Source organism: Panthera onca, chromosome B4, assembly GCF_046562875.1.
Source record: "Panthera onca isolate mPanOnc1 chromosome B4, mPanOnc1 haplotype 2, whole genome shotgun sequence".
Lineage (NCBI taxonomy): Eukaryota > Metazoa > Chordata > Mammalia > Carnivora > Felidae > Panthera > Panthera onca.
The window spans coordinates 83,075,253-83,095,328 of record NC_138345.1 but is presented as its reverse complement, the minus strand read 5'-3'; the positions used below and the strand labels follow the sequence as shown (position 1 = coordinate 83,095,328).

At 53.2% G+C, this 20,076-nt stretch overlaps 1 protein-coding gene and 1 long non-coding RNA gene across 2 annotated transcripts in view; one reads left to right on the top strand and one right to left on the bottom strand.

Annotated features, from left to right (window-relative positions):
* Positions 1-20,076, bottom strand: part of LRP1 (LDL receptor related protein 1) — an 81,149-nt gene that overhangs the window by 54,176 nt on the left and 6,897 nt on the right. The window contains exons 2-8 of the mRNA XM_060657219.3: positions 17,750-17,872; positions 14,419-14,556; positions 12,150-12,269; positions 10,590-10,718; positions 10,206-10,469; positions 1,155-1,317; positions 853-1,075 (exon numbers count right to left, since the gene is read on the bottom strand). Of these exons, the coding sequence (XP_060513202.3) occupies positions 853-1,075; positions 1,155-1,317; positions 10,206-10,469; positions 10,590-10,718; positions 12,150-12,269; positions 14,419-14,556; positions 17,750-17,872 (1,160 nt within the window). The remainder of the gene's footprint in view (positions 1-852; positions 1,076-1,154; positions 1,318-10,205; positions 10,470-10,589; positions 10,719-12,149; positions 12,270-14,418; positions 14,557-17,749; positions 17,873-20,076) is intronic.
* On the top strand, positions 7,291-15,513 carry LOC132694185 (uncharacterized). The gene is made up of 4 exons (XR_009617203.3): positions 7,291-8,237; positions 8,885-8,975; positions 14,026-14,078; positions 14,959-15,513. It is a non-coding gene; the product is annotated as an uncharacterized LOC132694185 (long non-coding RNA).

Here is a 20,076-nt window from a genome sequence, read left to right as displayed (position 1 = left end):
TCTGGTTGGATTTTCTTGCTTTTGAGATCTTTGCTTGTCAAAATCCCACTTATCCTTCACAGAGCGTTTCTTTGTAGAACTTCTGGGATCTTCTAACCAGACACAGGCTTTCCTTTCACATTCCATCTCTCTGGCTATTATCCCCTGTCTGGTGATTTGTGGACTTACCCCATCTACTCTGCTCAAACCCCTCAAGGGCAGGAACAATGTTCCCCAGAGATTTAGGCATACAGTAGATGATGGAATGATTTTGGACTGAAGTAGAGTTGGGCCCTAAACTCTGTCCACAGAAAACATTCTCCAGCCCCCAGCTTTAGGAAGTTGAGAGGGCAGACTTGCCTCAATGATGCCTGGTAACAGCCCTCGCTACCCACATAACTTATCCAAGGTAACTGACTGTCCAACTTGTCCAAGACAAAGGGATTTGCTGGTTTGTGGGACTTCCCAGGCTAACGCTGGGACAGTCCTGGACAAACAGGGATGGTTGGTTACCCTAATGATCCCAGATTGGAGGTGCCACCTCTGAGTTGGAAAGGCTTCTAGACTAGGTTCCAGTGCTCTTTCTCAGCTGTGTAATCTCAGGCAAATCACTTAACCTCTTTGAACCCTGCTTTTTTTTCATCCACCAAAAGTGAACTAAGACACTGGCCCGCCTACCTCCCAGGCGTCATTGTAAGGATCAAGTGAGAAAAGGGAAGTAAAAGGTGTATCTAAAATGACTGTTTCCACCAGAGTGGAAGCCATATCCTCTCCATGTCCACCCTGCTTCCCACCAGAGAGACTGTCCCACACTGTCCCCCCTCTCACTGGGAGGCCTAGAAAATGGCTCCCCTGCAAAAGCTTCCCCCTCACCAGAATGCCCTGGATGATGGTCTGCCGGCCCTTGCCCTCGTAGTCTACCACCTCTATATAGTCCAGGTAGGCGTCAGCCCAGTAGACAAGGCGGCTGACCAGGTCCAGCGTGATGCCGTGAGGAAACACAATCTTGCTATCGACCAGCTTGGTGCGGTTCTGCCCATCCATGTCACAGCGCTCCACCTTTGGGATCTGCCCATAGTCAGTGAAGAACACCTTCCTGCGGGCAGAGGGCACGTTAGCTGCGTTGTGGACATTGAACGCTCTCCCTTCCCCCACAGCCTCTGCTCGCCCCTCACCCCATGGCAGGGTCCAGGGCAATGCCCTTGGGGTTGTAGAGCTCCAGGTCCAGCAAAGTGACACACGTGTCCCCGTTTCGGTTGCAGACAAAGATCCTATCGTCGATGTCATCCACAAAGTAGAAGTTGCCCGTCAGCCAGTCGATGGCCATCTGTTCCACATCTGAAAAGTGTGAGTGAAAGAGCTATGGGGGGAGGCCCACCTCTAGACAGGGCCACCCCTTGTTGGTGCAGAACCCACCCCCGGAAGCCCACCTCCTCTGGGACGACCTCCTTCACCATGTAGGTGACAGCTGTCTCTCCTCTCTGAGCTCCTCCTATAGGAGTTAACGGCAAGGGCACAATTTTGCCTTGTATTCTTTGCCATCTTTCTACCTATTTGGCCTCTCCAAAGTGAAGTGTCTGAGTATCCTCCCACAGAACCCTGCTCTGCACACGGAGTTCAAGGCCAGCACACAGGGGGCACTAGGTATGCGTTGGCTGGTTAGTTGATGGACAAGCTTCCTGAACTCTAGACCTTCCTTGAGCAGGACCATCTTCTTGAGGTACCGAAAGGCATTGAAGACAGGTCCACTGGCTCATCCAGTATTTTTAAATATGCTTTTACTTGAGATACCAGCACTCAGGCTAACTAAAATATCACACATCTTCGATGTTGGCTGGACTTTCATCAATTTTATATGGTAAGTCAGGGTATCTCATGCTAGCCAGGGCACTGACCAAACACTGTACATGTTCCATGACTCTTAAAAATGGAAAAGCAGGGCATACCATCAATAAATGCAATCTGAGAGAAAAGTATGTCAAAATACGGCACCCATAGAGATGGAAAAGGGAAGGCCCACGGTGTCAAAAGGTTGGAATCAGTGACATAGGCCAAACTTCCTCTACTCACTCCTGTTCCCGTTTCTTCAATGTCCCTATTGCTCAATTTCCTCATGTCTTAGGGAGGGTAGGAAGGAGCAGAGAATAAGCTATAGGGCTGGAGGACAGAGAACATAGGAGGAAGGCCATAAAAGGACTCTGAAGGTAAACTCAGGCATGGTTCAGAAAGAAGGGGAGCTTCAGAAAGGTGAGTAGGGGAGGAGGATGGAGACCAGGTGCCCACACTTAGTCTATGCCATCTCTGGAGGCGATGGAAGAGGCTAAAAAGGACTGAAGAGGGTAGGGGTGGAGCAAGGGCAGTGGGAAGTCTGAAGGCTGGAAGTCTGGAGACAGGGACCCCTGCTGGCCTCTTCTAGGCACCTCCTCTCCAGGACCCACTGGCTCCCATCCATTTATTTACTTGTCCCCTTCAACTACCACCACCAGAGGTGATGCTTCTTGCAGACTAGGAATCTCCTAAGACAGTGACTCCTCAGGACTCCTGCCTTGCACTCCACCTTTACCAATTTCAGTAAGTAAAGAGATCTTTGGACCACCTGCCTTTGGCTGAACCTTACCCCCACATGCTACCAACACTCAAACCCAGTAGGGGTTATTCTATCCCCACAGAGCTGTAGGTATAATGACTAGGTGCTCTGCTCAACTCTTCCCTAATGCTTCCCTCTCCCCACAGGGATTCAGAGGCTATTTCCTGACAGTGGGTGGGGGTGGGGGGCAAAGGGAACAGGAACGTGGCTCCCAAGGAACTTGGCTAGGCCCTGACACTGACTCACAGTCACAGGACTTAGGCCGGGGAGGAAGGGCAGGAGCCAATTTGAGGTTCTCATCAAACTAGTTTCCTTTTCAGGTCCCCCCGTTAAACCCCACTTCAGGGTGACTGGAGAAAGAAGTCACAGGGATGAGGCATTGTCCCTGTGGTTGCTGATGCACCCCCAAACCCAACCACTCTCTCCCCTGGGCTCCTAGCACCCTGACGACAGTAGAAGAGAGGGGCAGAGCAGCCTGGAAGTGTGGGTCCCAGGCCATGTAGGAAGAGAGCCCAGTGCTGGGATAAGGCAATCACGCTGCTCCATACACCGTTACCACGGAGAAAACAGATTAAAATGAATGCTGCTGGGCTGCCTCCAGAGGAAACCCAAAGTCCCAAACCAGAGTGTGTGTGTGTGTGGGGGGGGGGGGGGGGGGGAGACCTGCCGCAGCACCAGGCAGCCAGCAGGCAAGTAGGTTGGAAGGCAAACAGGTTGAAAGGCAAATAGGGCTTCGTGCCCTTTACTTGGTGGGCACAGCAGGGGGCTGCTGGCATGCAGAGGAACTTCATCATTGGAAGCTGGTTTCCCAGCACCAGCTGGTGCAGCTGCGTCCTCCTCTCTAACTTCCTGAGGCTTCCCTGAGTCACTGCCCAGCTCCAGGCTGGCAACACCCTGCCCCTGCTCCCCATCCACCCTTCCCTCAGCGAGAAGGGGGGAGGAAGAAATCTGAAGAGATCAGATGCCCCCCCCCATCCCAGGTGCAGCTACAAATCACCCCCTTAGCCCCAGGAAGTGTTTGACCTTCGAGCCTCCCTCCTGGCCTGGGTTCCCTGCCAATTCCGGGAAGGAAGGCAGAAGGATCGTCCTTGCTCTAGATTATTTACCCTTGGCCGGTCTCCCCTTCCACCTCCCAAAGGCCAGGCACGGCCCCACTCAGCAGGCCGGTGAGGAGTTGGCAAGAACGGGAGTCCCCAGCCCGGCCTTGCCTCCACTTTGGTATTTTTGCAGCTGGAGACTATTAGTCGCAAGCAAAAAAATCCTTTGTTATCCAACCCCCCTCCACCACATTATTTTCCCCTCTCCTAAAGTCCAGATTCCTCTGCCTGCCCAACCACACACACTCACACACATGCACACATCTTCACACACACACACACACACACACACACACACGCACACACTTGGCCACTCATACCTAAGGCCAGTGTAGACAGATGGGCTCAGATTGGGAAAGGGAACCTTCCCTCCCGGGCTCCCCTACAGGCAGTGTCTGGGCCGTTGCCCTGTCTCACGGCATGAGGGGGGGGCGGGCAAGTTGAGTCCTGGGTTTCACCCTAGAGGACCTGAATGTTCTGGCCCCACACATTCAGAGGGCAACTGTCCCCTGCAGCCCAGGCTTCTCAGGGCTGAGCCACCCAGAGCACCCTCCAAGGGGCTCTGGCCAAAGGCCCCAAATCCTGAAGACAGGAGAACCTCAAGTAAACCCAAGGAGAGGAATGCTATATTGTGGAAAGGGTCTGGGGATGGTCTGGGGGCCAAGAAGTTGGGAATTCCAGCTTGCAGAAGGAGGCTAGGAAGCTGGGAGGGGGATGGGATAGTCAAGAGGACAGACCACAGCTTGCCAGTAATGTCATTAAAGACTTTCACTTCCAGGCTCCAGAATAGACCAGGGGTGTGTGTTTATAACTGACGAGCCCTCCCTGCACTCCCCCACCCCAATGCTCAGCACTCTGCATCCCCTATAAGTCCAATTTTTCTCAACTTCTCTACCATTCACATTGTTCAGGAGTTATTTCCCTAAACAGTGGTTGCTTTCCCAAAAACAACAGCCCACCCCATTACTAAGAAGACCCTGGCTTCAGCTACAGGACTCCAGTCACTCTCCCTAAAACAAATCTGGGGGAGGAAGGGCGCCTCCCTGCCGTGAGGAAATATCCCCCAATGTATCCACATACCCAAAGATTGTAGGACAGGTCATGAGGCCTGTGGATGAGGGAGGATGAATCCCACTTCCACTTTAACCACATCCCCAGTGGACACACGCATTCTGGTCCTTATTCCAGGAAACTCCCCACCTCTCCCGTCACTCTGCTCCACCCTGGGCCCAGCCAGGCTCTAGACACTGACAACCTGGGCTCAAATCCTGGTTCTATCATCTTCCAGCTGTGGGATTATGGGAAAGTTACTTAATGTCTGAGTCTCAGTTTGCTCATCTGTAAAATGGGACGGTATATTAATAGCACTTAGCACAGGGCCTGGCACATAATTAACTCTCTATAAGTGGGAGCTGTTCATACCACGATCCTCCCTCACCTCAACCCCATTCTTCCCTACCTTGTCCACCCAGTTACCATCTGTGCCTCCAGCTAGAACTCTGTGGCCTCCTGACTAACGGCGGGCCCTCCAGGTGTGCAGTTTGGGGCTAACACCTACTATTCTTCAAGACTCAGCTCAGGTCCCCAGAAGAAAGATTTCTGTATTTCAGGTGCCTGTATGGCCCAGTAATTCCTTTCATCACAGTCTGTTTACCTGACTACAAATATTGTGAGGGCAGGGTGCTGTCTTTCATCTCTGTCCCCGGCGTCTGACACACATATACTGATTCATTCAACAAATATTTGTTGAGTACTGACTCCTCACGCTGTTGTCCTAGAACTGGGACATCACTTTTTCCCTTTCCTTCGACTGCCAGGATCCTCCTTCTCTGGCCTTGGGACGCCCCCACGATGGTGGGAGAACACATCTGTCTGGTAATCCTCCCACTTCTCAGAGCCACTTGGGGATCTCGCCCTGAGTGGGGAGAGGGAGGGCTGGGGGAGAGGATCAGGAGTCTGGGGTCTTTACAAGCAGGTAAAAGACCGCCAGGCAGGTCTGGCAGGAGCTTTGCCAAATGGCAGGTCTCATGCTCCTGTTTCCTGCCGAGCCCTGACTTTAGCTCCTCTTGTTCCCAGAGAGGCCCTGGCTCAGCCACATCACATCACCTCTGTCCCCTGGGCTCCCTTCCTGCCCCACTTGTACCCGCCTGGGGTTTCTGCTCTGCTCCTTCCCCTGCCTGGCCCAGGTCCACAAAGGCAGTCAGTGCTGGTCCCAGAGAAGAGATGCCTAAATTCTGCAGCTCTGATTCAGAATCAGAACCAGGATCTTCCCACTATTGAGAAATCCTTGCTGGGCTCTAAAACACATCTTTCTTGCTTAAGTTACTTCCTGTGGCTTGAAAACAGGGAAGGGGGGGGTTAGGGAGCAGGCTGGGTGGAGAGGCAACTTCAAGGAGACAGCGGGGGAGGAGAGGACAGGCTGGAGCTGAGCCGGGAGACTGAGACGGAGACGTGGGGCTGGCCTAGCCAGGGAGAGGAGAGCAGGGCTGTGAAATGATTAAGAAACTCAGGACGGGAATGGGAAGCAAAAGCACCAGGATGCGGGTGGCCCAAGGCCAAAGAGTGTGCTGGCAGGAGCCCCCGCCCCCCAGGATTCTGACACCCTGTGGGTGAGGAAGGCCAAGGAAGAGGGTGGTGGTGGCTGGCTTTCATATATGAAATCTGGAAGTATTCCATAGGCATAGAGTGGGAGGCTGAGAGGGCCCAGGCTGCCCAGTTCAGTGGAAAGACGGCTCCCCTTCCAGCCGGGGAAGACAGTTCATCACAGATGCAGGGGGGTTACTCTCTGCCCCCTCTCTGCCTTCCCTCTAGACACATCACTACCCATTTCCTGTTGTGATTTTAACCACACACATACACACTCGCACACACACGCATACAAAGAAAGAGGGAGGGATAAGTGAAACTGGCCAGCTGGACTTGGGGCCACATTTCGCAACCTTGCTGCCTGCAGCCTAGGAGGCCGTTTATTCCTACCTCCTCCTTCCCCATGCGGGATGGTGCAGGGAAGAAACCCCAGGACCCCTGAGGGCCCCTCCAGAGCATCCCCTCATACACAAAACTTATTTCCCTGAAGGCCTCCATGCACAGCGTCAGAACTTCCCCTCACCACACACACACACCCCTTCCCAGGGCCCCAGTCCTGCAGTCTGCCTTCATTCTTTCTACAGTGGAAACATACCCAAAGCTACTGGAAGACAGGTCAGAGGAACACAGCCAAGGCAATGCAGGGCTGGGGGTGGGTTGGGTCAGCAGACCTGACTTTCAGCCCTGCCCAGGGGCAGCCAGCAGGGGGCTGGGCAGAGCTTAAGTTTCCTTGAGAGCGTGGACAGAGGTGAGGGGCAGAATGGGCAAGCCAGGCCTGGCTCTGGTACTACCAGGCCAACCAACCCCTGTGGGTCTCAGTTTCTAGAACTTCGGTCTTTTGTGTATCACTTTCGAAATGCTTGCCAAGGTGATGTACAGCCTGCACTATCATTTACCTACTGTTTCTTTAAGTCAACTCATTTTTCTTATTTTGCTATATCCTAAGCAATCTATGAAATCACAGATTTGATATACTAGTTATAAGAGTTTCCTAATAGGTATTAAAAAATAAAAATTAATGATAAAAAATGCACATCTATGTATAACCTAAAATCAAGGCAGCCTGCTTTGGGAAAGGCAGTATTAAAAACTGAGGGGCCAGTCTTGGTCCTCCCTAAGGATCTTCCAGCTCTCACTACCATGTTCTCCAGTCACAGAATCAGAATCCACAGAGACCTCCCCATGCTGCTGGGACAGTGGCAGAGGGGAGGATGTGTCCTGGAATTATATCCCAGGAGGGAAGGGAAAGGAAGAGGTGAGGACTCAGCCCCCAAGGCCCCCCAGTCCAAGCCAGTGAAAGTCACGGACAGGGGAAGGAGCACTGGCAGCCTGGGCTCAGTTAAGGGAGGAAAGCGCGCACGGCGCGCGCACACACACTCACACACACGCGCACGCATGCACATACACCTTCCGGAACGTGTGAGGACATTGGTAAGACAGTGTCCCCTAACTCTTGGGCAGAAACAGAGGGAAGGAGCTGGGATCAAGACAGGAAAAAGCAGGAGCTTCGATCCCCAGCCGGCTCCACGGAGCCTCTCCTGGAAGCTGCACCAACCCCTGAGCATGGCAGGGCTCTGGGAGGGGCCCTCTGAGGGCTCTCAGGACTCAGAGCAGGTCTGCAACACACAAGCCCTAGGACCCATGTGAAACAGGCTCACTTCCTGGCCTCCTTCCTTTTTTCTATTCTATTTCTGTTCCCAGAGTTTTCTCTGGGGCAGGCTCCCCCTTCTTCCCACAGCAGCAAGCAGGCTTCTCTCCGCCTCTCTGCGTCTTGGCCTCTGGGCCCCAGCACCTCTCAATTGTCAGACTCCTCCCTCCTGCATGGGGCTCCCTCCCAGGGGTGCAATGGAGGTCATGGTCCTAGCCAGGAATGGGATGATTGCAGGGAGAGCTCCCCCAGGGGGCAGAGAGAAAGCAGGAGAAAGCAGGAGCCTTTCTTCTTCATCCCCCTCGGGGAGCTAATTACAGGCCAGCAGCCCACTGCACAGGTGAGTGCCTGGGACAGCCACCCGCACACCAGGACAGGGCACCCAGCCTCTCCTGGGAAGGGGCTGAACTAGAGATGGGGGAGGGTGCTAGGGGAGAGACACTTCCGACATCCTCATCTCAGGGCCCATAATTAGTTTGTGGGATGAGAGCAAAACAACCATCCTCAGGGTGACAGCCAGACATTCAGGCGGCATGGGGCGTGGGGTGGGGGCAGGGCAGGGAGGAGGGACAGAGGCTGGGGCCACAGGAACCCACTCATCCACCCCACTAGCATTTCTCCCCGGAACCTTGGTCTCCTCCTGCCTCCTGGACTCTGCCCCAGAGGGGCCCAGTGAATCCAACAGACCGGGAGGCAAGGTTCTATTTGCCAAGGGAGGGGTACCCGCCTGAGCTTATTTCCTGCTTCACTTTGGGAGGAAAGCAGGAGAGGGGGCCAGGCCAGCGCAAAAGCGGAGAAGTTTCCCATCAGGGCACCCTCGCCAGCCGCCTACCCACGAGCCCATCGTCTGGCCCGGAGGCAGGGCCAGGGAGGGAGCTGCCAGAGCTGTTTGCCCAGACAGGCCTGTTGGGTGGGGCTGTCAACAAGGAGCAGGGAGAGGGCAGCCGTCTCATGGGGTCTCACCCTGTGCTACCCTATCTGCCATAGGGTTCCCTGATCTGCCCACCCCTCAAGAGTTCAGCCAACCACGTGTGGCAGCCCCCGGCCGGCATTCCAAGGAAGACGAGTCTGATCACAGGTGAGCCTTGGTGACCAACAGCCCAAGGACATCACTGGGATGCTCTGGAGGAGCTGGAGACAAGGTGTGGACCATACAATGAGGCCACAGAGGGCGAGGGCTCTCAGGAACCCCTGCTACCCCACAGCTAAGCCCATACATCCTCCGAGGATCTCTGTCTTCTGTGGGGATAATCATATGGGGACACAATGAAGGAACTTAAAGATCTACGAGGCCCAAGGTTCACCATCCTAAAGCTTGTGACTTACCTCTGGCTTTCACTTCAGTTTATCTGATCTGGACAGGCAAGCTCATACCCATGATGTGGATTAGGAAATCAAAGCAGGGACAGGGAATTCTGATTTATTCAAGATCACAGATCAAGTTACCCTCCCTCCTGGGGGTCAGATCAGCCACAGGCCAGATCTTCCCCCTCAGCCCTGTGGTGCATTTCCTGGAAATGTGATGGTGCCAGATGTTTTGTTTGTTTATGTAACAGCATCTGAGAGGAGCGGGGCTGCTCCAGGCAGTGGATCTATGCCCCGGCCCCATCCCTAGGTATACCCTGTCTTCCACCCCTAAGACAGCAAGGTACAGCCCCGGGAAGGAGTTTGAATGGGAACATCCAGGAGGTCTTAAAACACTCCTGTGGCCCCAGGGCTCACTGCTTCTCCTATAGTCTCATTCACTGCCACAAAGCTGCCCCCAAAACAGCCTCAGGTCCCCCACACTCACCCTGCAGCCATGGGTCCATTCTGGCCATGCCCCCAAGGAGAATAATGGAACATGGAGACAATCCCAGCCAAGCCCTGACCTCTTTGCACTCAGTCCTAACTTAGCAAGCTTCCCTCAAGGCTCCAGGCCTTTTCTTTCCCTTGCCCTGACTCCTGCCGCATGGGAAAGCCCCTCTGTGGTCTAATCAACACTTGTCTCTCTGAGAAGGGACAGTCCCTTGTCTCTGGAGATTGACCATTCAGTGCCTCCTCAGCCCTCTTCCTCAGCCCTGGGCCAAAATCAGGAGCCATCTGGAGCTCAGAGAGAAGGAAGGGAGCACAGCCATAACTCTGTCCCTGCTCCAAGTAGGTGTCATCTTGTGCAGCCCCCTGCCTTAGCTTCAGGCAAGGCCTTCTTATTTAGACTCCTGCCCCAGACAGGGGTCATCCCATCTAACTGCCTTTGTCCTAGGCAGGCACCAGCTTGCCCATCTTCCCTCCCTTCCCCTGCTCTCCAAGCTGGGAGCAGGCGACTCACGGTGCAGACTGAGGGAGATGTTGATGGTGTGCTCATCCACGAAGCCCTTCAGGCCGGGCATGCGGGCACACTTGAGCTGTGTCTGGGCAGCGCTGTCCCCAACATGCACCCAACACACAGTCTCGTTGGTGTAGCTGAAGTCCATGGCTGTGGTCTGCCGTGTACTAGTGGGCGTGATGGTAGACACTTGGGCCCCACTCAGGTACGTAGCCAGGATGTTCTGGGAGTTGGCAATCAGCAGCACAGGGGGCCGGTCTACTGGCTCTGTAGGTGGAGGAGAGAAGGGTCGATGCAGCAAGGGGCTCTAGGACCTCTCAGGCCACTCCCCATCGGGGAGCAACATGGAGGCCACCTATCATTGTGACCACAGGTGACCCCACCTACCATTCTTGGCCTTGCAGGAGCGGTTGTCTGGCTGCAGCAGGTATCCTTCCACACAGCCACATGTAAAGGAGCCATCTGTGTTGGTGCACAGCTGGCTGCAGGTGCCGTAAACCGAGCACTCATCAAAGTCTGCCGGGAAAAGGGCAAGAGCATGGTCATCTTCAGTGTAATAAGGACAGGGAAGTGGGTGCCCTCAGACACCATCCAAAGGTGGTGTCCATCCCTACAGCCTCTTTGGAGGGCGATTTGGCAGAATCTACCACAACAGGAAAGGTGCAAACTTTATCACCTAGCAAGTCCGAACTTGGAATCTCCCCTTGAGAAATACCCACACGCGTGCACATCATCCATTCATTCAGAAAAGATTTCTTGAGTATCTACTATATGCCAGGTACTGTCCTAGGCTCTGAAGATATATCCGTGAACAAAAGAGATTCAAACTGCTGCCCTCATGAAACTTACATTCTGATAATAAATGAAATATTGGCATTTCCATGATAAAACAGAGAAGTAAGTTATATGTTAGAGGTGATAATACAGTGGAAACGTGACTGGTGCTGTGGGAAAATATTAAGCAGAGAAAGGGGATATGGAATGTAGGCAGTGGGTTGTGATTTTAGGGATGGTCTCACTGAGAAGGTGGCATTTGTGCAAAGACTCCAAGGAGGTAAATCTTGAAACAGAAAAGGTTGCACTGTTTGTGACAGAAACTGGAACATCTTACTCATCAATAGGGAGATTGCCAAGTAAACTGTGGTAATCAATAGTCATACTCCATAGTGGTTTCTGAAAGTACGAGGTAGATGTCTACATATATTTTTATATGCTTATTTATTTATTTTGAGAGAGAATGAGAGAGCGTGGGGGAGGGTCAGAGAGAGAGAGGGAGAGAGAGAATCTTAAGCAGGTTCTGCACTGTCAGCGCAGAGCCCGATGCAGGGTTCGATCCCACAAACCATGAGATCGTGACCTGAACCGAAATCAAGAGCCAGTCACTCAACCAACGGAGCCACCCAGGCGCTCCCCCCTCCCTACATATTAATATCGAAAAATCTCTAGAACCTACTGAGTGAGAAAACTGAAGAGAAGTAGGTACAGTATGATATGTATGTGAAAAAGAGCACACGCACATAAACAATACTTTCAGTTAGATCATCTGTGAATACAGGCAGAGAGATGTACAGAAAAAGGACTGGGGAGAAAGATAGCAAACTGGTAACACAGCTTACCTCCAGAGAGGGGAAAGGGAGCAGAACTGAAAAGGATTCGTCAAAGGAGACTTTGGTTTTTATCTATAATGCTTTAATGTTTTTACAAGAAAACTCACATATGATCTACGTAATTTTAAGAGGAATTTAGTGGAATTTGGTGGAAGTAAGTGGTTAGGGCTCACAGTCATACCCACAGGCTGCAGGGCATGTAATCGTGCCTCCTCTTTTGTACCTTCTGTCTCATTCTTCTCCTACCCCGGCCAGGCCCACTGGCCGGCCCCACGCCCGTCCCCACCTGTGCCCACCCCAGCAAACGCACATGTGCACACAAGCACACGCACTCACATACCTTTGCAGGTCTTGCCATCTGCCTGTAGTTGAAAGCTATTGTTGCAGTAGCAGGTGGGCCCGTTGAGTGTGGGGACACAGTGGTGCTGGCAGCCCAGCTGAGAACACTGTCCTTGGAGCTCTGTGTGGGGGCAGGCGACACGCACTCAGGCCCCCAGACCTGGCGGCCACACCCAGATCGTAACCTTCCCCCAACTCCCGCCAACCCTTCAGAAACCACTTCCAAGGCTTGTAGTGTCAGAGATGGAAGGGGCTTAGGAATCATCTGACATATTTTGCAAGTGAGGAAACTGAGGCCCAGGGAGGTTATAAGACAGGCCCAAGCTCCCACGGTCAATTATGGCTTAGAATCCATATCTTCCTGCTCTGGCTGCTCTGGACTCCCTCTGTCTCCATGAAAGAGGGGCTCTGGCAGTTGTGGGGGTCAACAGGGAGCGAGGACAGTGAGTCTCATTCTCTTCATATGCCTCTTATCTGCCCTGCCCAGGAACCACAATGCTGGCTTCGGGGCTGAGGGTGAGGAGTGGGCATGGGATGGGGTCTCTCCCCTCAGGATCCCAGCTCTAGTCTGGAAGCACCTCTCCAGCCCATCCCTCAAGCCCTAGAGACCTCAGAGAGAAGGTCCGAGGTCCAGGTAGAAGATAAGAGGAGGAGCAAAACTGGTTCCCTCAGGACCTTTCTCTAATCTTTTCCTCCTGCTGCTGACCCACTTCCACAGGGGAGACAGAAGGGAATGAGACAGGAGGGGGAAGAGGTGGGAGAGCAGCTGCCCCCCCAGACCAGCGACCCAATTAATGGCCTTGCGTGGGGCCAGGCGGCCTGGCCACAAAGACCCCTTTGTCCAGCGGCCTCACACCCCCACTTCCCCCCCACCTAGGAGAGAGAGCTGCCCGAGATGCTAAGACGTTTAGAAGCACTAAGCCTGCCAGGAGGAGCTGGACTGGGGGGCCAGGCCCTGGTTATTTCTTCTCCTCCCCACCTCCACCCAACAGCCCAAATGTGCTGCCTGTCCAGCCCTTCCCCACAAAGGATGGAGATCAGCGGGGGGGGGGGGGGGGGGGGGAGGGCGGTAATTTTTTGTTCTGGAAAATCTAGAGAAGAATTTCTCTTTTGGATGTGCGGCAGGAGGATAAGGAGGCCCAACTTCTGTCATATCAGAGAAGGGAGTTCAGACCCTAGGTTCTCCAGGTTCTTTGTTGTTTTTGATGCTAACAAGGTATTCAAAAGGAAGCAAACTTGAACATGTACCATTCGATAAGATGGGATGGGCATGGTAATTCAAGTCAGCCCCTAGGCCTAAGCTCTGCATCCCATCCCAGGAGCTCTAGACAAAAACATGCAAAATTAACCCAAGGAAAGGATAAAAATCTTCCACAAACTCCCTTGCTCCACACTCCCTGCCCTCAGTGAACAGGATCCAGATGTGTCTCCTCCCACAGGCAGATGTTTCTGACATGCGTACAGGCCCAGACGCCACCATCACCCAGGGGCCTGCTCAAGCTCTGGAGACCTTGAGCTCAGTAGAAGGGAGAAGTCACTATTCCCTATTCCCTGCCTCGCACGAATGAGTCTCTGCCTTACCGACGGAATCCTCCCCCACTGCTCATGCATGACCCAGACTCTCCCTGGCCCACAGGGCCTTTGGGGGAAGAATGGCAGGGCTGGCGACCTGAGCTACAGCAGGGAAGGGACCTATCATCCTAACGTTCCCTCCTCGGCCTGGATGACCTCTCATCAAACAGCTTCAGAGTGTCTCAAAGATCTGCATTTCCTGGGGGATGGCTTCTGGGGCATCGGGAGGGAATTAGGTGAACCAGACTCCACATCCCCACCCCCAGCTTCAATCACAGCATCTCTTTTTCCCTGTTCACACTCAGGTTGCATGTAAGAAACCATGTGAAGAAAGGACCCTACTATCTACAACAACAAGGTATGAAAATACTGACCTAGTACAAAGCTCTCATTTTACAGGTGGGATACTGGGATTTGGAGAGAGGTAGTGACTTGGCCAAGCACACACGGCCAAAGAGAAGTGTCCAGGCCAGCACCCATACTGATCCCCACAGGGCTGTTGACCAAGCTCCAAACCCAAAGGCCCACTGATTTGGGCTGCTATCTGGTGGCAAATCTGTGCATGGGAGCAGGACAAGGCCTCATCCCCACTGAAGGTGTGAGGACAGTCCTCGGATGGTGGGCCTCCAGACCCATCACAGGCCTGGCTGAGAACTCACTGCATCCATCTGGGGCAGGAGAAGTGGAAGAGCCCTTACCTCGGCAGTGGGGCCCCTCATCCGAACCATCCACGCAGTCCTGGACTCCGTTGCAGAGGCGGGACATGAGAATACACATCTCGGTGCCCAGGCAATTGTGTTCATTTGGCTGACATCGCTGGGCCTTACTCTGTGGACCTGGGGGCAGATGGGAAGCCTGGCATGAACAAGGTGGCTAGACTGGCTGTCTAGCCACTTGTTCACCAGGAGAGGCGATGAGGACACCAAGACTGGGGTTTCAGATACCCGCATTTCTTAGATCTCAGGAGGTCTCAGGGGCTGGTTAGATTTTCCCACCTAGGGCCCTTTGTCATCATTCCCAAAGGTAGCCACACACCCAGGAGCAGCCGGGCAGAGGTAAGAACTAGGCCTTCAGCAGAGTCTGCTCCCCACATGCCCGATACGTACGGACCCCAACACCTCCACACTGTACACTCAAGAGTCGGGCTGAGATTTAGAGGCGAAAGGTTTTGAGGAGCCGAGGAAAGCAGAGTCCATGGCAGAGAGGCTCAAATGTTAAAGAACACTTTCTTCCCAAAGCTCCCTAGGGCACAGAGCCGGGGCTGAAAGCCAGACAAAGTTTCACTGTCCGATACTTAGCAACAGCCATATGTGGCTATTGTGCACCTGAAATGCGACTAGTTCAAACTGTAAGTATAAAATACTACACTGGTTTAAAGACTTAAGTTTTCTTTAATTTAATTTATTTTCTATTTTTTGAGAGAGAGAGAGCATGAGTGGGGGAGATGGGCAGACGGAGAGAGAAAGAATCCTAAGCAGGCTCCATGTTCAGCATGGAGCTCGACACGGGGCTCAATCCCATGACCCAGGGATCGTGACCTGAGCTGAAATGAAGAGTCGGACACTCGGGGCGCCTGGGTGGCTCAGTCGGTTGAGCGGCTGACCTCGGCTCAGGTCACGATCTCGCGGTCCGTGAGTTCGAGCCCCGCGTCGGGCTCTGTGCTGACAGCTTGGAGCCTGGAGCCTGTTTCGGATTCTGTGTCTCCCTCTCTCTGACCCTCCCCCGTTCATGCTCTGTCTCTCTCTGTCTCAAAAATAAATAAATGTTAAAAAAAAAAAAAATTAAAAAAAGAAAAAAGAGTCGGACACTCAACCAACTGAGCCACCCAGGCGCCCCTGGCATTAAAGACTTAATGCCAAAAAAAAAAAAATAATAAATAAATAAATAAATAAATAAATAAATAAATAAAGGCTTAATACCACATACACAAAAAAGAATGCAAAAGATCTCATTGCTAATATTATATGATTAATATACAGAAATAATAACATTTCAGATACATTGGGTAATATAAAATTAAAATTGACTTCACTTAACTACTCTTACCTCTTTTTTTTTAAATTTTTTTTAATGTTTATTTATTTTTGAGAGAGAGGTAGAGTATGAATGGGGAGGGGCAGAGAGAGACAGAGACAGAGACAGAGACAGAGACAGAATCCAAAGCAGGCTCCAGGCTCTGAGCTGTCAGCACAGAGTCCAACGCAGGGCTCGAACTCACAGACTGAGAGATCATGACCTGAGCTGAAGTCGGACACTTAACCAACTGAGCCACCCAGGTGCCCCTACTCTTACCTCTTTTAATGTGGCTACCAGAAAATTTCAAAATTGCATATGTGGCTCACATTATATTTCTGTTGGACGATACCACTCTAGATGCCCAATCCCAGGGCAGCCTGCCTAGTGGAAGGATTTGGGAAGCATCAAGGGTTGTGGCCCACTGATGATGTCTCTGGTACTTCCTTTGTTGCCCAGGAAGATGGGCCAGGGCGAGAAGGGTAGAGCTCCTCAGGGAATCCTAAGGAGGCCACGCAGGTTAGGATGCTGGCTGAGCCCATGCGTTAGGAGACAGACCACTGCACCCTGGCTCCCATGCCTGGACAGGGTGTGTGAGAGAGTATCTGTGTGTGAGCCCATCTGTCTACGTATGCCTGGGGAGGAGTACCTGTACACGGGTGAAGGAGGTGAGGAGTGAGGAGTGTGGAGTCAGGGTGTGTCTGCACGTGCTGGTCTGTGCTGGTGCTTCTGGCCTCAGTCTGTGCATTTCCATGTCCTTCAGGAGTGAGTCTGGATTTTTACGAGTGTCTGGTGGCGTCTGTCTGAGGTTGGGCTTCTGCATCCCTGTTTGAGAGTGTGGACTCTGTGTTGCTATAAGAATGTGTCTGTGCTGACGTGTGCCCTGGTCTGTGTGCGTGTGTGTGTGTGTGGGGGGGGGGTGGTGATGGTGGTGGGGAGGGATGCATCAGGGCCCCCCCGATGGGTCTGGGAGGGTACATGAGTGCAAACAATGTGGGGATGTGTCTAAGGTGGGGTCTGCATCAAACTGAAGAAAGATCCAGCCCCTCTGCATGGCTACCATCACCCCCACATCAAGCATCAGGGTAAAACAAAGTAGGGCGTAAAGGTGGTATCTGGCAAGAAGAATCTCCAGGCTGAACTCCCCTCACCATAGAAACACTTGAAGACTATCCCCGACTCTACCCCTCGAGGGCAGGGTATGGGGAAAAGACAGAGAGAACTGGTGGTTCCCTTTCTGGCCCTAAAATTACTCCTGACCATTGTGGGTGAGGGTATAGGGAGAGGACAGGGAATAGAGCTGGAGCAGGATAAATCTGGGAGAGAGAACAGGGACAGACCTAGGAATGCAGGGTCTCCTAGACCCTGGCCCCGATTGGCCAAGCAGTGAGAGGCTGAAGGTGGGGACCCCAGGACTCTACCAGCTGCCCAACACTCTGGGGTCCCGCCAGCAAATCCTCCACCCCCCACTGGCAGGGTAAAGGCTGGGTGCGGACCTTTCTCCCAGTTTAAACAGCTGCCTCTGATTACACCACTTACTGGGGCAGGGGAAGGCGGGGGTGGCGGGAAACGAACAGGGGTGGGGCTTCTGGTACAGAGACTGAGTAAGAGCCAGTGGCCTTTGGCCTGGGAACCTGAGGACAGGAAGAGGACCCGGCAAGACCTGGGGGCACTTATTAAGAGTCAGAAGTCTCAGAGGTGGGAAGAAGAGGACTGAGCAAGAAGGGAAGGGAAGCTGGGCTCTCTCCTTCCAGCAAAGCTGTCAGCCCAGACAACAAAGTCTCTGGCAGGCTTGGGGGTACAGCCGCTAAAGGAGCAATCGGATGTGTCATTCTGAGCACATCATGCACCGTGCCGGGCACTTTGAAGAGGGGGAGAGAATAGTTTTAGCTGTGTCATGGACAAACAATCACAGAGCAAGGTCCACACCAGGCTAGAGATCAGTCGTCCTTATCCCAAACTTCCTGAGCCAAAAGGAAAAGGCGTTTAGGAGAAGGGATCAGAAAAAGTACTTACAAATCTCAGGGGCCTCATCGGATCCGTCCGGGCAGTCCCTCTCACCATCACACCGCCAGCCTTTGGAGATACAGGTGATCTGGTCTCTGCAGGCAAACTGTTTGGGGCTACAAGTCTTAGGGGCTAGGAGTAAGGAAAGAAAACAATGAAAGGTGGAGGGCAACTCTACGACCGTAAAGTCCCTAGAGCTCCTCCTCCTTCCCCAGCATCAGGCCCATCTGGCCCAGACTCTGAGCTACAGTCCAGGTACCTAGGGTGGCAGGCGGCTGTGGGATACTCCCGGAATACCGTGTACCTGTGGTGGGGGGGGAGGTGAAGGATGCAGGAAACGTATCTTACAGCCTGCTCATCCACCCCAGATGCTGCCTGTCCAGTGTGCCTCTCCAGTTCTCAGGGTCAAAGCCCTTGCTGTTCTGCATTACTCTGGTCAGACACCAGCGGCCCCAGTTTTGTTGACCGAGAGTGACGGTGAAAGATCAGGACTTAGGCCTTTGACATTTTTTCTCTTTATCTTCCTTTCCCTCCCCCTAGAAGCCGAGAGCCACTTTATTTATTTGTTTGTTTATTCATTCATTTATTCATTTATTTATTTATTTATTTTTGAGTGAGCTCTAAGCCCAATGTGGGGCTTGAACTCACGACCCTGAGATCAAGAATCCCACGCTCTTCCAATCAAGCCAGGCACCCTAAGGGGAGTTCTTTTCTAACCTCTTTGCTCAGTCCGCCCTCTGTGGCACTCCTGGTCCCTGAAACCCATCACCCTGCCCATCTCCAACTCCTAACCACCAGGCCCCAGACAGGAAGTGGTGGGGAGTGCCCTCGGCACAGTGATGACTTAGAGACTGTATCAGCAGAAGTATAGGAGGGAAAGGCAAGGCAGGGTAGGGAGCCCTGCCTCCACCTCCATTCTCTAAAGACACGGCTCCCCTTGTTGGTTAAACCTCAAGGAGGGCTTTCAGTAGATGTCGTCTGAGATAAGAGGCACAGAAGACGGCTCAGGATGCCACAACTGAAGAGCCGCAGCAGAAGGGTGACTGGGAGCTGGTTTCAGGCCAGTTAACCTGTGGAGTTACTACATCCAGGACCTCTTTGCCCTGTCCTTCGCCCCCTCTTCACCTTCCTCTGCTCCCACCTAGATTTCTTGCCTCATTCTCCAAGGAGGAATTAAGAATGGTAACACTAACTCTTACTGTGGGCTCAGTATGCATGGGAACTGTGGTCAACCCGTTCTTTCCATGTATCATCTCATTTAATCCTCTCCACAATATGACAAAATAGGTAGTGCTACTAATACCATCATTCATAGATGAGGAAGCCAAGCCCCAGAAAAGGTGGGGTCACATAGCAAGCAAGTGACCAAACCAGGACTCAAACCAGTTGAGCCAACGCTAAGCTTTTAGCCAGGGCAGTCCGCATCAGCCTCCCAGCTCCCACGGAGACATCCTCAGGAGCTTTTCCTTCCAACCCTGTCACCATGTCCTCCATGGGAAGAAAAGTCCCCTGCTCTCCCTCATCCCCACCCAGGGCTGGGTTCCCAGTCTCCCAGCCCATCATCGCCTTTTCCTTGGCCTGTTGTAAATTCCATCTCTATTCAGCTGGCATGCACTGAAGACCAGCCTGGGGTGCCAAGGAGGAGTGAGATGCCCCCTTGGAAGCCCCAGTCCCCCTGGGAAGACAGCTGTACACAACTAACTCAAATGCAGGGCAGAATGAGCTCAGGGCTGAGACAGAGTATAAATAAAGTATGTCAGGGCCCTGAGCAGGAAGGGATAGAGTCTGAGGAGGGCCACACGGAGACGATGTCCTCCCTCCCTAACCCCCATCTCTGGCAGAAGGGACTGCACCCAGGCCCCTGGCCAGGATGAGAGCCGAGTTCAGGAAACACATCAAGGATGGCCTGGCCAGGCTCCCCCACCCGCGGCGTCCCCCTCCCCTACCTCCCACCCTGAGCAGGGAATAAAGGCCCCTTGAGGAGGTGGATAATGCTGAGTTCATTGCCCCACTGGGCCAGCTGTGAGGTCTTCCCGGGGAAACAGCCCGCCAGCCTAGTTAGCATGCCGGAGACCGGTCCTCTTCCCCTGGCCAGCCGAGACTGGCTGGGGGCGGGTAGAAAGGGCTGGAATGGGACTAGAGAGGCAGATGGGCCGTTTGGAGCCCAGAAATGGCCCCCATGCCACCCCCACCCCTTCACATGGACTTAGTCCACGCCCCACTCCTCCTCAAGGCAGAACTCACAGCCCCGTGAGGTCACTGGTTGGCCACTCCAACCTCCCCTCCACTCCGTGTCCCAGCCATGATCCCCCCTCCATTGGCCCTCACTTTGCACC